The following is a 17,084-nucleotide window of genomic DNA, read 5'->3' on the forward strand; positions in this document are numbered from 1 at the left end:
AGATGGTTACCTTCACAACATCCCTCCCATCTGGTGATGCCTCATCTCCATTCACGCGGCTGCCTCCCATCGCTCCTTGCTGTGATTATTGCAGCAGCCTCTTCATCAGCCTCTCCACTTTCTGGTCACTCTGATGGTTGGTGCTGCCTCCAGACATCTGGCAGAATCATCTTAAGGCACTGATCTGACCCTGACATTCTTCTCCTTTAACTACAGTGAGTCCAAACTATTAACGGTAATATGAAAAAAAATGTTCCAAATAATAATTAGAAAATGCAAATTAAATCTCAGGTTCCATGTTATACCCATCAGTTAGGTGGTGCAGTGCATAGAGTACTAGACCTGGAGTCCAGAAGACCTGAGTTCAAATCCAGCCTCAAGCACTTACTAGCTCTGCGACCCTGGGCAAGTCACTTTGCCCTAGTTTCTTCGTCTTTAAAGTGGAGATAATAACAGCACCTACCTTCTGGAGTTCTTGAGAGGCTAAAATGAGATAATTGTAAAGCGCTTTGGAAACCTTAAAACACCTTGTAAGTGCTAGCTACTATATTACTATTGTATGAACTTAGGCTGAGTGCAATGAGCACAACTTAGAGAATAATTTATGCAATAACAACAGCATTGTTTTAATTTTTTTTTCAATTAACAAAAATCTGTTCTCTCTCCCCAACTTCTGCCCCTTCTCAATTGAAAACACAGACACATACACGTAGACACACACACACACATATTTATAGTCAGGCAAAAAACCCAAACAAACCCCGCCTTGTTTCTGCATTGGCCCATGAGTCCTTTGCCTCTCATCCTTGGTCCTCTGGAATCAGAGTAAATCATCGGGTTTTTCAGAGTTCTTAAGTCTTCTGAAGAGTAACAGCAGCATTAGACAGTAAGCTTTGACGGCCAAGCTCTACCTAAGTTCCAGACAGAGGACTAGTGATGGTATATGCTGCCCATCTCCCACCAGAGAGGTACAGAATGGGCAAGGATTCATTTAGCTGGATGGCCCAATTTGTTACAAGGATTTTGTTTTTCTTTTTCTTCCCAGTCAGGGAAGAAGGGAAGGGGAGAAAACAACTGCTTGTTAATTGGGGGAAAATATTTAATTTTTAAAGAAGCCTTCAGTGGAATAAATTGCAACCTCCTTTGCCAAAGACTTTCCACCATCTGGCTCTGGCCTCCCTTTCTGGCCTGCTCTCACGTGGATTCCGTGGGTGCCCTCTCAGTTCTAGTCCCCCTGCCATGTTTACTGCACCTGGAACTTGACAGTCCATGGCCTGGAAAGGTGGTACTTGTTTTTATCTCCACCTCTCAAGGTCCTCATCCTTCAAGGCATCTTAGCCCAGGCTCATTGTTCTTGGGAGCTAGAAAGTCACCGTTTGGAAAAGTCAGGCAGATTCTGGCCGTGTGATTTTTTTTCACCAAGCCAGGATCTGATCCACTCTGGGAGAAGTAAATTTAAGTGACACTGTCCACTGCACTAATGGCCCAGACCATCTAAAATGGTAGATAATTAAAACAAAAACAGAAAACAACTTTGCCTTTGAAATGTGTTTTTCTTATATCTGACTGTGGGTATGGCCAATTTCAGAATTTCTAGTACTTGTAAATAATGCTCTGACAGCTGTGAGGGAATTAGGAGCTACTTGGTTTTTGTGTCTTCTTAGTCATTCCTTCAGATACTCTTCTAATGCCACTCTTTGGTCTTTCAAACTGAAGCAGAGCACTAGGCTAACCAAACTTTATTCCTATCTAGTTGACAACTTCTAGGAAACAAGGGGTGTAATTTAATGTTCTGGTTTAAAAGGAGGGAACTTTTTTTAAAGATTTTTATTGGTATCTTTAGTTTTTACATTGCCCAAATTTCTCCCTGTGCCCTTCCCTTCCTCCTCCCAGATAACTATACCTTGTAACAAAGAATTTTATTTAAAAAATGTAAAAAAGAAGTGAAGGTGGAGGGGACTTAGAAAAACCAATCAAAAACTGAAAAAATTGACACTATATACAGTGTTGTACACTCATGGACAGTTCTTCCCTCTGCTCAGTCCTACATACCCACACCTACAAAGGAGGAGGGGGAAGTATCTATCTCAGGGGTGTGGAACCCGCAGCCTTGAGGCTACATGTGGCCCTCTAGGTCCTCAAGTGAGGTCCTTTGACTGAATCCAGACTTCATGGAACACATCCCCTTCATAAAAGGATTTACTCTGTAAAACTTGGACTCAGTCAAAAGGCCGCAGCCAAGGACCTAGAAGGCCACATGTGGCCTCGAGGCCGCAGGTTGTCCACCCTGATCTATCCATATCCCTTCTGTGGGACCATTATTCTTTTAAATTTGGCAACATTCAGTCAGTTCGATTGTTTTACTGTTACTGTTCTTTACATTGACATCACTGAGGTCATCGTCACTGACTTCACTTTGCATCAGGTCATGGAAGAATTTCAGTGCTTCTCCCTATTCATCATAGTAGTCGTTTCTTATAGCACAGGATTATCCCGTGACTTTCACCTATCACGGTGTTATCTATTCACTTATTGACGGGCATCTACTTTGTTTCCAGTTCTTTGCTGTCACAAAAAGTGCTGCCTTAAATATTTTGGTGTATGTGGTGATGGCCTCCTTGGGATATAAGCCTAGGAATGGAATATCTGGGTCAAAGAGTATGGATGGTTTAGTGACTTTATTTGCATGATTCCAAATTGCTTTTCAGAATGGTTGGACTGATCAGAAGGTCCACCAACAATGCATTGTTATGCCTGACTTCTCACAAGCCCTCCAAATAGACTCTTCCTATCTTTTGTCATCTTTGCTAATTTAACATATGTAAAGTGCACTGGGAGCCAGGTAGTACTATATAAATTCTAGCTATCATCATTATTGAAAAGGAGGCATTTCTAAAAATTACACTGCTGATGCGCTGTTAAGTTCCTTCTAATGTTGAGCATTTGTAACCTGTCTGACATTGGTACAAATGAAAGTGAAGAATCCCTAAAACATACTGAAAGTTGCTAGGGAGAGGGAAAGGAAGAGAATAAGTATTTATTTGTTTTGTTTTTAGGCAATTGGGGTTAAGTGACTTGCCCAGGGTCACACAGCTAGTAAGTGTCAAGTGTTTGGTCTGAGGCCAGATTTGAACTCAGGTCCTCCTGACTTCAGGGCTGGTGCTCTATCCACTGTGCCACCTAGCTGCCCCTGGGAATAAGTATTTATTAAGTGCCTATGTGTACCAACATTTTACAAATGTCATCTCCTTTGTTTTTCCACGACAACACTGGGAGGTAGGTGCTATTATTATCTTCATTTACAGATGGGAAAACTGAGGCAGACAGAGGCTAAGTAACTTGCCCAGAGTTACACAGCTAGTAAGTGTTTGAGGCTGGATTTGAACCCAGGTCTTCCTGACTCCAGGACCAGTGGTGTACCCCATAGCTGCCTCTGTCATCATCATCATCATCATCATCATCATCACCACTACCACTATTATAGTGATGATTTGTGATGTTTGCAAAGATATGAGGTGAAAGCCTGTCTACGCTGGGGTGAGTAATGGTGCCAAACCTGGCTAGGATGGTAACACTAGTTAGAGATGGAGATAAGAAGACTTAAGATACATTTGGGCTTAGTTATTACCTAAAGTTCTAGAGTAATTCAGTCATTGGAAAGTGAGATTATTTTTAAAAATAATTTAATTAATTTCATTTGGGCGGCCAGTTGTTTGATGAAGTATTAGTTTGATATTTTGCCCACTAGGCTGAATCTCCATTTATAATGAATGTTTTTAACTTTTTTTTTTGTGTTGTGGATGCATGGGGCATCTAGTGAAGCTCATAGACCCCGGAGACATAAAATAAAATACATAGGATTACAAAGGAAGCAAAGTATATTGAAATATGGTTATCAAAGTGTTAAAAAAAAGAAAGTTCACAGACCCAAGGTTAAGAACCCCTTCTTTATAAGATGGTGGCAGTTACAAATAAGCAAGAACTAGACCTGGTGGGGAGGGGTGGAACTTGAGTTGTAAGATCCACATGCCCTTTATCTACCAGTAGATAACTGAAGGTGTTGGTTCACAGTGATTTTTTGTTACTTTGCTTCATTGTTTGCAGTTTTTGATTTTGGTTTTGATTTTACTCTGTGATTGGCTTTATTTGGGTGTTTATTTCCTGTTTTGCTTTTGCTTTTCCTGTCTTTCTTTGGTTCTCATATATTTGAGTGCATATAATATCAATGGGAGTTAAAACAGAAAAAGAAAAAAAGTCACCCGTGGTGGTATTGAATGGTGCCACCTTATAATAGAGCAAGTCGGGTGAAAGCCATTGTGCGGAGCTCCAGGGAGAAGGAGGGCAGGAGGAGGATATTTTAAGCTTGAACATATGGTAATCAGAGCTGTCGGGTTTTTTCCTCTTCACTTTTTTCCCCGTCTCCATTCTTAATTAGAGAATGAATTGTCAGTCATATACTTAATTTTGAGATAATGAGTTCAAAGTCAAGGATACAGAAGTGATGATCACTTACTAAATTGAATCCTTTTTCATCTACTCATCTGGCATGGAAGGAAAAGAACAGGAAAACCAGGCTCTCCTTACGAGGAGCTCCAGAGCAGAAGACCAAAACATTTCGGGGAGCTTCTCCTTGGTATTGGGAACCTGACAGCTCAGGGAAATCACATAGTTAAATAAGGGCCGCAGCGTTCACAGCAGGAGGAGGGCTGGATTTGGAGTCTGAAGGCACTGGTTCAAATTCCAGCTCTGCCACTTAAGGCCTAAAAGAACTTAATACAAGTCACTTAACTTTTCTGGGACTCAGTTTCCCTTTCTGCAAAGCAGGGGGACTGCACTAAGGTCCCTTCCAGCTCTAAATCTCCCTTTCAGTCTAAGTTTTTTAACCAAGGGGCTACGGAGAGATTTCAGAAGAGGCATGAACCCTTGGATAGGGAAAAAAAATGACACTTATTTTCACTAACCTCTAACATAAATTTAGCATTTCCTTAATTATGAATTTAAATAAAAATAAACACCATGATTTTGAGAAGGGGTTCATTGTCTCTACCCAACTGCCCAAGGGGTCTGCAATGCACAAAAAAAACTGTAAGAACTCCATATCTTATGAGGATGCACTAACTGGGATGTTTGGGTATAGATGCCGGTGCCAATTACCTGAATCTCCCTTTTCCTTTTGCAGAGAGTGAAGAAGGATGTTGACAGGGGCACTCTGCATTCGGACATGTTCCTGCTGAAATGCGAGGAAGGCAAGGAAGAAGGTACAGTAGCTGGGGGGCTCCTGGGGCCTGCTCAGACCAGCCCTGGCTCGAGGCAGTTGTTAAAAGCCAGGCCTCCTTTCACCCCTGATCCATGAAAGCTTTTTTCATTAGAGAAACAAGATAATGATGGGGGATTATCAGAGGTGGCTCGAGAGTGGGCTGAGTAGGAAGCCCAGGACAAGGCAGCATGTGGAGGATCAGAGCTCAGCGAGGGACCCTTTAATATTCCAGTTCATCAATGCACACGGCCTGGCCTAAACGCTCTCCTTGGCGCGTGCGGACACCTTTCTTTTGTCGTCCGTCCTATGTGACTCCATCGCTTCTGGGAGGAGGAGGAGGAGGACAGCATACTGCATTGTGGGTGACAATCACGTCGATCAGAATCCTTAGCGCTTTCAGAATCGTTTGTTTTTAACAGTGTCCTCGTAACTGTGTAAATTGTTTTCCTGGTTCTGCTCATTTCATTGTTGGTCAGTTTGTACAATTGTGCATTTTTTCTAGCATTGATGCTTGAGTCTAGAACCTTTTTCTGGATTTTTCTTCATGGGTTTGGGACTAGCCCTCTGACCCCACTGCATCCCCGTGTGATCATGGACATCAGGGGGCCACAGGAATCTCAGGATCAAGGGGCCCTCTTTTTAAATCAGGGAGGAAATGGAGCCCCAGAGACCTTCCCCAGCCAGAATTTAGACCCACACTCTGAGCGTCTGGACCTGATTTCCAGTTCTAGCACCATCACTGACTGACTAGCTCTGTGATCTTGGGTCAGTCATTGAACCTCTCTGGGCCTCCGTTTTTTCATCTGTAAAGTGAAAGGGTTGGATCCTTAGATGATCTCCGTGGTCTCAGCATCCCCTGGAAACAACCCTTATTTTGGATCTGTTTTAATGTTAACAACCACAACAAAATGAACCATAATTTACCTTTTTCTTCCTTCTCCAAGATCAGGTTCAGGCACTTCTGTGATGTTTCACACATTTGAGTGGTATAGAAAGCTGTGATGAACAGATGAATCTTCCTCTCCTCCCTTTGTTCTAAATGTGCCTTGGAGGAACTTCACCCCGTGATGAGGAAAGCTGTCCATGCCCCCTGAGGACACGGCCTGGTGGAGTGGCCCCAGATGTGGCAGTGGGCACTTTCTCACTGACGGCCTCCTTCTCTCCCAGGATTTCCCCGGTAGGACCAAGGCTGTCTGTTGTCTGTGTGTAGCCAGGCACCCACGTGATGGGCATTGTAGGCACTCACCAGGCCTCCTACCTTCAGCGTAGGATCCTCTCTCTAAACTATTAAAGGCAGTGAAGTGTGGTGTATAGAGTGGTGGATTTGAAGGCAGGAAAGGCCTAAGTTCAAATCCCACCTCCAACCTTTTCTAGTCATGTGGTCATGGGCAAGTCACGTAGGCTCACCAAGAATGAGTTTCTTCTTCTGCCAGGTGGGTTTGTAGTGCTTGCCCCACAGGGTTGATTTGAGGCTCAAATGTCATAGTGTAGGTAAAGGGCTCCATAGGGGTGTGTCTGTTGCATTATTATTAACATGCAAGGTGTATTTTGGAGGATAGAGCGTTAACATGTATGGGCTTCTTGTCTGGACTTGGATTCGAGTTAGTCCGACAAGCATCCATTGACACTGCCAGGTGCTGAGATAGAAGGACCACAAGACAGCAGCTCCTTCCCTCAGGCAGCTTGCTTTCTATAGAATGGATGGGACCTGTCCACACATGGAAGAGCGCTCACGCCTGGGCATCAGGGAATGCTTCCTGCTACAGGAGGGTGGAGATAGAAGAGGGGGGAGGGTGTCCATGCCAGCAGAGCTTGTTCAGATTCACAGAGTCGGGGGCAGCGGACGGTGGAATTCAGGGAATAGCTGATGTTCCAGTTTGTCTAGAAAAGAGGCTTGGTAAAGGGTCACAATTGGGGAAAATCTCAGAAAGGTAGGTAGGCGTCTACTTGCTTTGCAGTGATTTGTTGGCCCTGCTTGTCCCCTTCTAACATCAGTAGGTCTGAGGGTCAGCTCGGGCTCCTTTTTGTGCCCCCCTTCATATGCACACATGTATGTGCACACACACACCAAATTTGCCGAATTAAATGCATTTCAGAGAGACCCACATAGTAATGGCCATCCTGGGGGCTGCTGCTGGAAAAGCTCTGTGGTGCTTTTCTCCTTCCTTTTAAAAGGTATGAATAATTTTTACAATTGGTTACTCAAAAGTGGCGTTTCAGAAGTAGTAAACGTTAGAGAGGATGTTGTCAGGACCTTGAAGATAATGGGCCCATAGTTAGGAAAGATTTGCTCACTAGTTAATCCTGGCAGAGGTAATTGTTTTCTGCTTGGTGGCTTCGTAAACAATCTATACATTTAGTATTTGAGTGAGCAAGAATTTTTTTCTTCCCCCTTCCTTGAAGTATTTGGTACTATGCAATTTTTATGCTTCGTCCTAATTCTAAAAAAGAGGATATCACTCAACTAACAGTCAAGTGTCAGAGCTTGTATGACTTTTGGGGGAGGAGCCAAGATGGTAGAATAAAAGCAGTGACTTGCTTGAGGTATTCCCCAAACCCCTGCAAATACCTGTAAAAATTGGCTCCAAACAAATTCTAAAGCAGCAGAACCCACAAAAAGACGGAGCGAGACAAAATTCCAGCCCAAGACAGCCTGGATGGTTGATCTGAAAGGTATATCGCACCAAACGGGGAAAGGAGCGCAGTTCGATGTGGGCGCGAAGGCTGCAGAGAACCTGGAGCAGGTCTCAGAGGACTGAATCGCAGGCAGCTGTGGCGGTTTCCAAAGACATCTTAGAAGGGAAAAGTCTGTGTCTGTGGTGAGAGAGAGAAGCCGGTGGTCTCAGCTCTAGTCCCCGAGCTCAGCGGGGGCAGCGGCTGCCTCCTGAGCTTCTGGCCCACAGACTGAGGGGGAATCAAGTGGCTCATCAGAGAGGGATTGCAGGGATCTCTCTGCTGGTGCAGGATTCTCTTGCTTTGCCCGTGCTTGGATCTGGGTCACAGTTCTGGGTGGTAGTCCTGGGGCGAGGAGGAGCGCTGGTGTGGTGGAGCTCGTAGTGGCTGTGGAGAGGAAACCCTCCTCACAGTTCCAAGACAGAAAAGAGTGCTCATAGACCAGAGCACAGGCCAGGACGGGAGTAAACACCACCCCCCCCTTGTTCATAGCACCTTGGAAGAACTGAAAATTTACAGGTCCCTAGAAACATCTCTGAAAACAGCTGCACAAAACCCCTGAAGCTTGGGACAGTACATTCTCCACACTGGAAACAGACTCCTACCTTAACAAAGAATTTATGACTCAAGTAATTGGCTGGGGTCATGAGCAAGCAGCGCAAAAAGAGTCAGACTATATTATCTTACTTTGATGACAAAGAAGATCAAAACATACAACCAGAAGAAGACAACGAAGCCAAAGCTCCTACATCCAAAGCCTCCAAGAAAAATATGATTGGGTCCCAGGCCATGGAAGAGCTCAAAAAGGATTTTGAGAAGCAAGTAAGAGAAGTAGAGGAAAAACTGAAAGTGATGCTAAAGGAGACCCAAAAAAATACTGAAGAAAATAACACCTTAAAAAATAGCCTAACCCAAATGGCAAAAGAGGTCCAAAAAGCCAGTGAGGAGAAGATTGCCCTTAAAAGCAAAATTGGCCAAATGGAAAAGGAAGTCCAAAAGCTTACTGAAGAAAATATTTCCTTAAAAATTAGAATGGAGAAATTGGAAGATAGGGACAATTTGAGAAATCAAGGCACTGTAACGCTAATCATAAGGAATGAAAAAACAGAAGAGAGTGTGAAATATCTCATTGGAAAAACAACTGACCTGGAAAATAGATCCAGGACAGAGAACTTAAAAATTATTGGACTATCTGAAAGCCATGATCAAAAAAGGTCGACATCATCTTTCAAGAAATTATCAAGGAAAACTGCCCTGATATTTTAGAACCAGAGGGCAAAATAGAAATTGAAAGAATCCACCGATCACCTCCTGAAAGAGATCCCCAAAGGAAAACTCCTAGGAATGTTGTAGCCAAATTCCAGAATTCCCAGGTCAAGGAGAAGTTATTGCAAGCAGCCAGAACGAAACAATTCAAGTATTAGGGAAACACAATCAGGATAACACAAGATTCAGCAGCTTCTGCATTAAGGGTCCGGAGAGCATGGAGTATGATATTCTGGGGGGCAAAGGAGTTAGGACTACAACCTAGAATCACCTACCCAGCAAAGCTGAGTATAATCCTTCAGGGTAAAAAATGGTCATTCAATGAAATAGGGGACTTTCAAGCATGCCTGTGGAAGAAAAGACCAGAGCAGAATAGAAAATTTGACCTTCAAATACAAGACTCAAGTGAAACATGAAAGAGGTAAACAGGAAAGAGAAATCATAAGACACTTATTTGGGTTGAGCTATTTACATTCCTGCAGGGAAGGATGATATTTGTAACTCATGAGTCCTTTGTCAGTATTAGGGTAGTGGGAGGGGAAAAAATTATATGGATGTATAGATAGATAGAGGGCACAGGGTGAGTTGAAGATGAAGGGGTGATAATCTGGAAAATAAAATTAAGGGGTGAGAGAGGATTATACTGGGAAAAGGAGAAAGGGAGAAGTAGAATGAGGTAAAATATCTCACATGAAACAGACAAGAAAAGGCTTTTACAGTGGAGGGGAAATGGGGGAAGGTGAGAGAGATTGAGTGAATCTTATTCTCATAGCATTTGGCTTAAGGAGAGAATAACATACACAATGGGGTATGGAAATCTCTCTTACCCTACAGGAAAATAAGGGGGGAAGGGAACAAAAGAGCAGGGGGTTGATAGAGGGGAGGGCAGATTGGGGGAGGGGATAATCAAAAGCAAACACTTCTGAGGAGGGACAGGGTCAAAAGAGAGAATAGAATAAATGGGAGGTAGGATTGGATGAAGGGAAATATACTTCGTTTTTCACAACAGGACTATGTGGAAGTGTTTTGCATGACTACACATCTATAACCTGTATCGAGATACTTGCGTTTTCAATGAGGGTGGGTGGGGAGGGAGGAAGGGAGAACATTTGTAACCCAAAGTTTTAAAAACACGTATTAAAAATAAAAAATAAAATATAAAATAAAAAACAAAAAGAACTTGTATGACTTTTAGAATTCCCAGAACAGCAAATGAAGCCTCGAGGATAGTGTCTGATAAGATACGATGCCTCCTAGTAGTAATAATAGCTTTAGCATTTATAGAGCGCTTTTGTACAAGTGTTAACTCATTAGATCCTGACAGCAACTCCTGGGAGGTAGGTGCTGTTATCAGTACCTATTACAGATAAGGAAACTGAGACAAGGCGGTTAGGTGACTTGCCCAGGGTCACAGAGCTAGTAAATATCTACGGTTGGATTTGAACCTCCAATCTGGTGCTTGACCATATACTGTGCCACCTCGGTCCCCTGGGCGGAGGTTGATATTGGAGGGCTGTTTCCTTGTAGAGTCAGGTGCTTTGTAAACTGCACAGTGCTCTATTAGTGTCCGTAATTCTTACTGAAATTTACTCCAGGACCAGTTTAGCATGTGAATCAGCGGAAAGCTGTACTTTTATTTATGTATGCTTATTTTCAAGCATCAGAGAGTTTTCATTTTTTGATTTTTCATACATTATGTGAGGACATTCCTATGTTGCTATGTTGAGATATCAAGTCCGTTACAGTTTTTTTTTTCAAACATAACATTTTGAATTCTTCCTCATTGATTAACGTGTATAAGAATTGCTCATTACCTGGATGATTATCCTTCTTTGGTTTTTCTCTTTTCTGTTCCTTCCTGTGGAGAGAGGGAGGCGATTGTGGCATAGCATTCTGGGGTGCTAGATAACCAGATTGGATATATGGGTATGCCGGACTTTTAAAAATCTGGGTAAGGAAATTCAGCCTCTTTACATTGAATGTTTGTATTTTACTTGGACCACTGGGCCATGTTACACACAAGGTGGCTGGATAAAGTTTCCCAAAATGACAGTACTCCAGAAATGTTCATATCAATGCAGTATAATCGGTGACATTTGCCTTTTTCACTGGATGAATGGAAGAAATGAGAATACGAAACATCCTTTTTTTTGTTCAGCTCCACTGTTCAAACTTCCAATTAAATGGGATGCCCTATTAAATTGAAGCATTTTCCTACGGAAGAGGGATATGATTTGCTTGTTTGGCCCTAGAATATGGCGCTGGGAGAAGACTACGGAAGTGGCAGAGGCTGATTTTGGCTCTCGGTGAGGAAAAGAAGCCAAGCCCTTTGACCGTCCAAAATTGGAATGGGCTTCCCAGGGAGAGGTCTTCAGTGGAAGGCCCTGGGACCACTTGTTTGAAATGCTGTGAAGGGAGTTTGGTGGTCGTTTCCAAGTCTGTGATTTTGTGATGAAAGCATACGTGTATCAACTTAAAGTTAAGGATAGCTTCCTAGTTATTCTTGGAATATGTTTTTAAAAAAAAAGTTTCCATGTGGTAAATGCCATGCTCTTTGAAGGGCCCAGAATAAAATTTGCCTGGGCCAAGAGGGGCCGCAGTGCAGCAAGCGGTAATGACGTGCCGTCTGTGGGCATCCGGAGAAGAGAGATGTTGGGGGCTTCGGGTGAAGATGCACAGCTCTTGGCACAGAGAGGGGCTTAATAGACACATGTGGATTGATTGACAGTTATGCTAACAAGTCCATGAATTAAATCTCAGTTTCCTGCTATGAGAGCTTCAGTTGCAAAAGGGTCTTTGACTCTGTGAACATAATCTCTCCTGGTGTTCCTTTAAATAGTGAGTCCTTGGGTGCCCTTAAATCCTTGCTTTTGAAAAAGCTCATTAGTGTAGAACTTGACAGAAGCTTCACTGGTGTATGAAGTGGGCTGGGTTTGGAAAAAAAAGAAATTTACATGATAACTTTGTTGTATATTTAAAAGGAATAGCAAGTCGTACATAGTAGATTTGCAGTTCCATGTGCAGTCATCTTTCTTATTATACTATGTTATGGAAATGTTAGTTTTAGTCCATAAATTAGAAGTAAAATAAATTTTAAAAAAATAAGCATCACCATGTATGGATCTCCTGTCACTTATCAGATGTGGCTAGAGAGGCCTCCCTGCCCCCCATGAACCAAGTCTGGCTTTTCATGGTTACTGCTGAGACTGTTGTGCTTTCATGGCCGTCAGCCCCTCCACTCAGTAACCTGCAGGGGCTCCCTGTCTCCTCCAGATCAGATACACAGTGCTGCACTTGGCATGCACAGTCCTTCATCGCCTCACCCTCTCCTCCCTTTCCAGACTCCTTACCCCTTATTCCCCAAGCGGTGACGCTGGCCTCTGGCTGTGCCTGGTGCCTGGACCGCTCTGACTCCTGACCTCTCTGGCTTCTTTCATGTCCCAGCTAAAATCCCACCTTCTACAGGAAGCTGCCCCCAACCCCTCTTAATTCCAGGTCTGCCTGCTGTTAATTAGTCCTGTTTATCCAACTGGGAGCTCCTTGAGGGCAGGGATGCTCTTTGGTCTATTTTTGTCTCCCCAGTACCCACAACCTTTAGCCCAGTGCCTGGCACTTAGTAAGTGCTTAATATATGTCAGTTGACTGACTGACTGACTGACTTGTCCCTTCCTTAAAAAATGTATCTTGAAGTGTTCAGGTTGAGGGAGTGGTGTAAATCATGTTTGCTTGCATAATTGAAGCTTTGTGGGAAAGATGGGAAAAAGAAACACATGGATTTACAGGGCATTTTAACTAGCAAGTGTAAATAATCATGAAGAACATTTTTTAAAACCAGCAAGACATTGAAATATTTAAAGCAATTACATTGGGTGGGTGACCTGCCCTGCCAGATATCCCTCATCCATACGAGGTCTGGACTTTAAGTTAACGCTAAGATCCACGGTTTATTGTGGCCTAATGGTTAGAGCGCTGAGTCCAGCGCCTTCCGTGACCTGGGGCAAGCCACTTAGCCTCCGTCTCATTTTCTGCATCTGTAAAGTGGAGATTAATAATAGCACTTGCCCCACAGGGTTATTATGAGGATTAAATGATATAACGTATGTAAAGCACTTTGCACATCTTAAAGATATACACACATATGTAATATATTAGTGTATACAAACGTATATACGTGTATGTGTGCATGTATGACATGGGTTAGCTAATGCTAAGGCACTCTGTGCCTCCTGTCTATAGACCTCTGGGGCCATTAGTATTATTGCTCTTTTTTTTTTATTTAGATGTAATTCGTGTTGTCTTCTCAGGAAGTATCTTGGGTATATCTGTTAGGTTCCCATTTTCTCCCCCATTAGAATGTAAGCTCTTTGAAGGCAGGGACTGTTTTTGCTTTTCTTTGTATCCCCAGTGTTTAGTACATAGTAAGCATTTAATAAATTCTTGTTGACTCATTGTCTTACACTAAAAAAAAAATTAATGAAAAAATAAATTGGGGCAATGATTGCTGTCTTCTGGTCCCATTTATAGGCCTGAGGGGTCCTTTTAGCTCCTCAAGAGGTTTTTGAATATTTTAATATTTTATGGTAATGTATTGAAGTTTCAGAATTTATAAATCAGTACAAGAACATGCTGACCTTGGCCCATTTTCTTAGCCAGCCTCCCCTGGGGAAGATTAGTGCAGGGAGCAAAAGAGTGGAGCTCTCTCATGCTTTCCCTTCTCCTCATATGAATTCTGCTGTGCCTGGGGCAGCAGGCTGAGTGACATGGGGCAGGTTTCCGTGACTGGACGGAAGAAGGCCCATTTTTCTCTCTTCCCATAATGCCTGTGCTTCTCCGCTCTCCCCTTAACAGACAAGTGGATGTGGACTCGAGTCAGCCCCTCTGGAGTAAAGCCCACTCCCAGGTCTGGTTTCTCTGTGGCCGTGGCTCCCAATGGGCGGACGCTGCTCTTTGGGGGCGTTTGTGACGAAGAAGAGGAGGAAAGCATTGAGGGGGACTTCTTCAATGACCTGTACTTCTATGACATCGCCAAGAACCGCTGGTTTGCAGGACAGCTGAAGGTACCTCCATGAATCCCTCCCCCCCACGCTAAGATGTATTGTAACCACAGTGTCCTTTGGCACAAAGATACGTTCTTGTCTGTGTTTCCTCCTCTCGTGTCTTTGCCTTGACCTGTTTGGGGTGGGCAGTGGGGTTTACTGTCTCACACTTTACCTCATTTGATCTTACAACAACCTTGTGAGGGAGATGCCTTTATTATCTCCATTTTACAGATGAAGAAACTGAGGTAGGCAGTTTAACCCTTGTCCGGGGTTATACAGCTGGTAACTGTGGGAGACAAGATTTGAACTTGGGCCGCCTGCCTCCCCGTCCGGCTCTGTATCCTCTGCGCCACCTATCTGCCTCATGAAATGAGGCTGTTCCTGATTGTTAGACTTTGTTAACAGAGGAAGCATGGTTTCCCCTGAAGGAGGCCCGGGCCCTCATGCTTCAGACACCATCGGGCCTACACTGAGGAAAGTGGAACTCCCCCCCATCGTAGAAACACGTGTTTTTTCAAGATAAGCATTTATTGATGTTTTCTCTTTCTTCACCATCGTAGTTGTTCCCAGTAGCTCCCCCTCTCGCCCTCCCCAAGAGCTGCCCATATAACCAGTAGTGTTTTTGTAGAGAGGAGATAGAGGTCCGCACAGCCTATTGATGCGTTGATGAAGCCTGAAACCCTGTGTAATGCCTGGGTTTCCCCCACTCCCCTGGGCCTCCCCACTCCACAGAAAGCGTCCTCTCCTCTCTTCTTAGAGTCCTGCTTGACCTTGATGATTTTGTTACATTTACTTTTGATTTGTTGGTGTACACTTCTTTCCACTTATGTCACAGTCACCGTGTGTTGTATTCTTGGCTCTGCTGACCCCCTGCTGCATCAGTTCATGTCGATCTTTCTAGGCTTCTCTGTAGTCATTACACGCATCATTTCTTATAATGTAGGAATATTCCACTCCATTCCTGTACTGAGATTTGTTTAGCCATTTCCCAGTTGATGGACATCCACTTTGTTTCCAATTCTTTGCTATCCCAAAAAGTGTTGCTATAAATATTTCGGAGTTGATAGGAACTTTCTTCCTGGCAGTGGCTTCCTTGGGAGATAGGTCCAGTGATGGAGTCTCTGGTTCAAAGGGCATAGACATTTTATGTTTCCACGTTGCTTTCCAAAATGGTTGTGCATTTCACAGCTCCACCAGCAGTGGATGAGTGTGCGACTTGCAGCCCCTCCAACACTAGCTGTTGCCATTTCTTGTCATCTTTGCAAGGTGTGAGGTGAAACCTTAAGGTTGTTTTGATTTGCATTTCTCTTGTTATTAGTGATTTGGAGCATCCTTTCATGTGGTTATGAAAACTTTGCAGTTCACGTAGTCTTTTAAAATCGTTGTTAACAGCCAGAATTTATACCTGGGTTGTTGTTAACTTAGGGCAGGGAAGAGAAGATAATCAGCTTTGGCCTCTGATTTTAGGACAGAACTCTAGGCACAGTTGACATTTTAATAGCAATAAAAGGTTTTTGCCCACAAATATTTCCCTCATTGAGCTGAAGTACTCAACTCGAGTCATTCATTCCTTTGGTTTAAGGTATTGAGTGTCCTGGAAACTTCCTCTGAAAAATGTAGGTCTGTGGCTGGGGAGGGAGAACATGTTACTGACTAATCACTGCTCATGAACAACATTCACAGCTTCTGTGAACCAAGCCCTGAGAGGGAACAGGAGACAAGACAAATTAAGGGCCAGGGGAAAGAGCAGCAGGGGCCCGAGCCTGGAACGGGGGGAGGTGGCCCAGATGAGTAGTGGGGGGCCGAGCCTGGAGTGGAGGCAGTGGCCCAGAGGGGCAGTGGGCTGAGGCAAGGAGAAGAGAAAATCTGCTTGGACCAGACCTTTCCTGGTGCTTGAGATGGAGGGAAATTTGAAAACCTAGATAATGCTGGATTTTTCCCATTGAAAGCAGTCACCAGGGAAATGCTTTACAGCATTTTTAGATTTAGAGCTCTTTGGTTGTGGTTCCTGACTTTTCTCCTCTTTTAATTAAAGAGTTTATTAGAAAGCTATCACTATCACTATATGGGGATTTCAGAGCTTTTTATGAATGGCCCCTGTGCCCCACTCAGCTGTTGTAGTGACCTCACTTTCCCCTTTCTCCCTTCTCCAGGCGTTCTCTCTCACTTTCTCATCTTTTTGTGTATTTCTGCACTTTAAGGTCTGTACCCCCAGGTGAGCCATAGCCAGTAGAATGGCTTCTTCAGCTGGACTGTTTTAAATGAGGATTTTTCCACTTTAGCTAAAATGAAGATTTGTAGAAGGTATTTCTAGTTGCCTGGTCACAGAGGTCCCGATGAGAGACTGGCATCCATTCTCTGAAGAAGCCTGGTTTGCTCTAGACAGTTCTAGGAGGGCTTCACGTTTAGAGAGTCCTTTTCAAAGTCCTGTCCTATCCCTTCTTAGGAGATTCTTAAACCCCTATAGTACAAGGAAAAGGCAGTTCCTTTCCCATCGAGGGGTGAGGAAACAGGCTCAGAGGGCTTTAACGGCTTGTCCAAAGTCACACCGATTACAGGCGGAGGAAATGAAATAACCCAGATTCAATCCACATTTGACACAAAGTTAGAGAAAGCAGTAAATTTATCATGTAAAGTTACCAGGGCAACACTAGTCATCATGTGGGAGGAGAAGAGAGGATTGAATACATGGGGTAATTTGGAGAAGCTTTCTTTCCTTAGGAAAACAATCTAAAAATAGTTTTTCATGTGGAAAACCTTTGGAAGTGAGGGCTTTGACTCCTCTGGCAGACCATTTATCTCCACTGCATGGGCTCTCTGACGGGCATTGTTCAGTCAGCCTTGTGGCG

The 17,084-nt window shown here is 43.6% G+C and overlaps 1 protein-coding gene across 6 annotated transcripts in view; it reads left to right on the forward strand.

Annotated features, from left to right (window-relative positions):
• The window catches only part of KLHDC4 (kelch domain containing 4), a 93,714-nt gene that overhangs the window by 71,304 nt on the left and 5,326 nt on the right, over window positions 1-17,084 (forward strand). For all 6 annotated transcript variants that reach the window (XM_027847731.1, XM_027847732.1, XM_027847733.1 and 3 more), the window contains 2 exons: window positions 5,180-5,258; window positions 14,045-14,253. In XM_027847731.1, the coding sequence (XP_027703532.1) occupies window positions 5,180-5,258; window positions 14,045-14,253 (288 nt within the window). The remainder of the gene's footprint in view (window positions 1-5,179; window positions 5,259-14,044; window positions 14,254-17,084) is intronic.

This window comes from Vombatus ursinus, unplaced genomic scaffold (genome assembly GCF_900497805.2).
Source record: "Vombatus ursinus unplaced genomic scaffold, bare-nosed wombat genome assembly UNPS02005286.1, whole genome shotgun sequence".
Taxonomy (NCBI): domain Eukaryota; kingdom Metazoa; phylum Chordata; class Mammalia; order Diprotodontia; family Vombatidae; genus Vombatus; species Vombatus ursinus.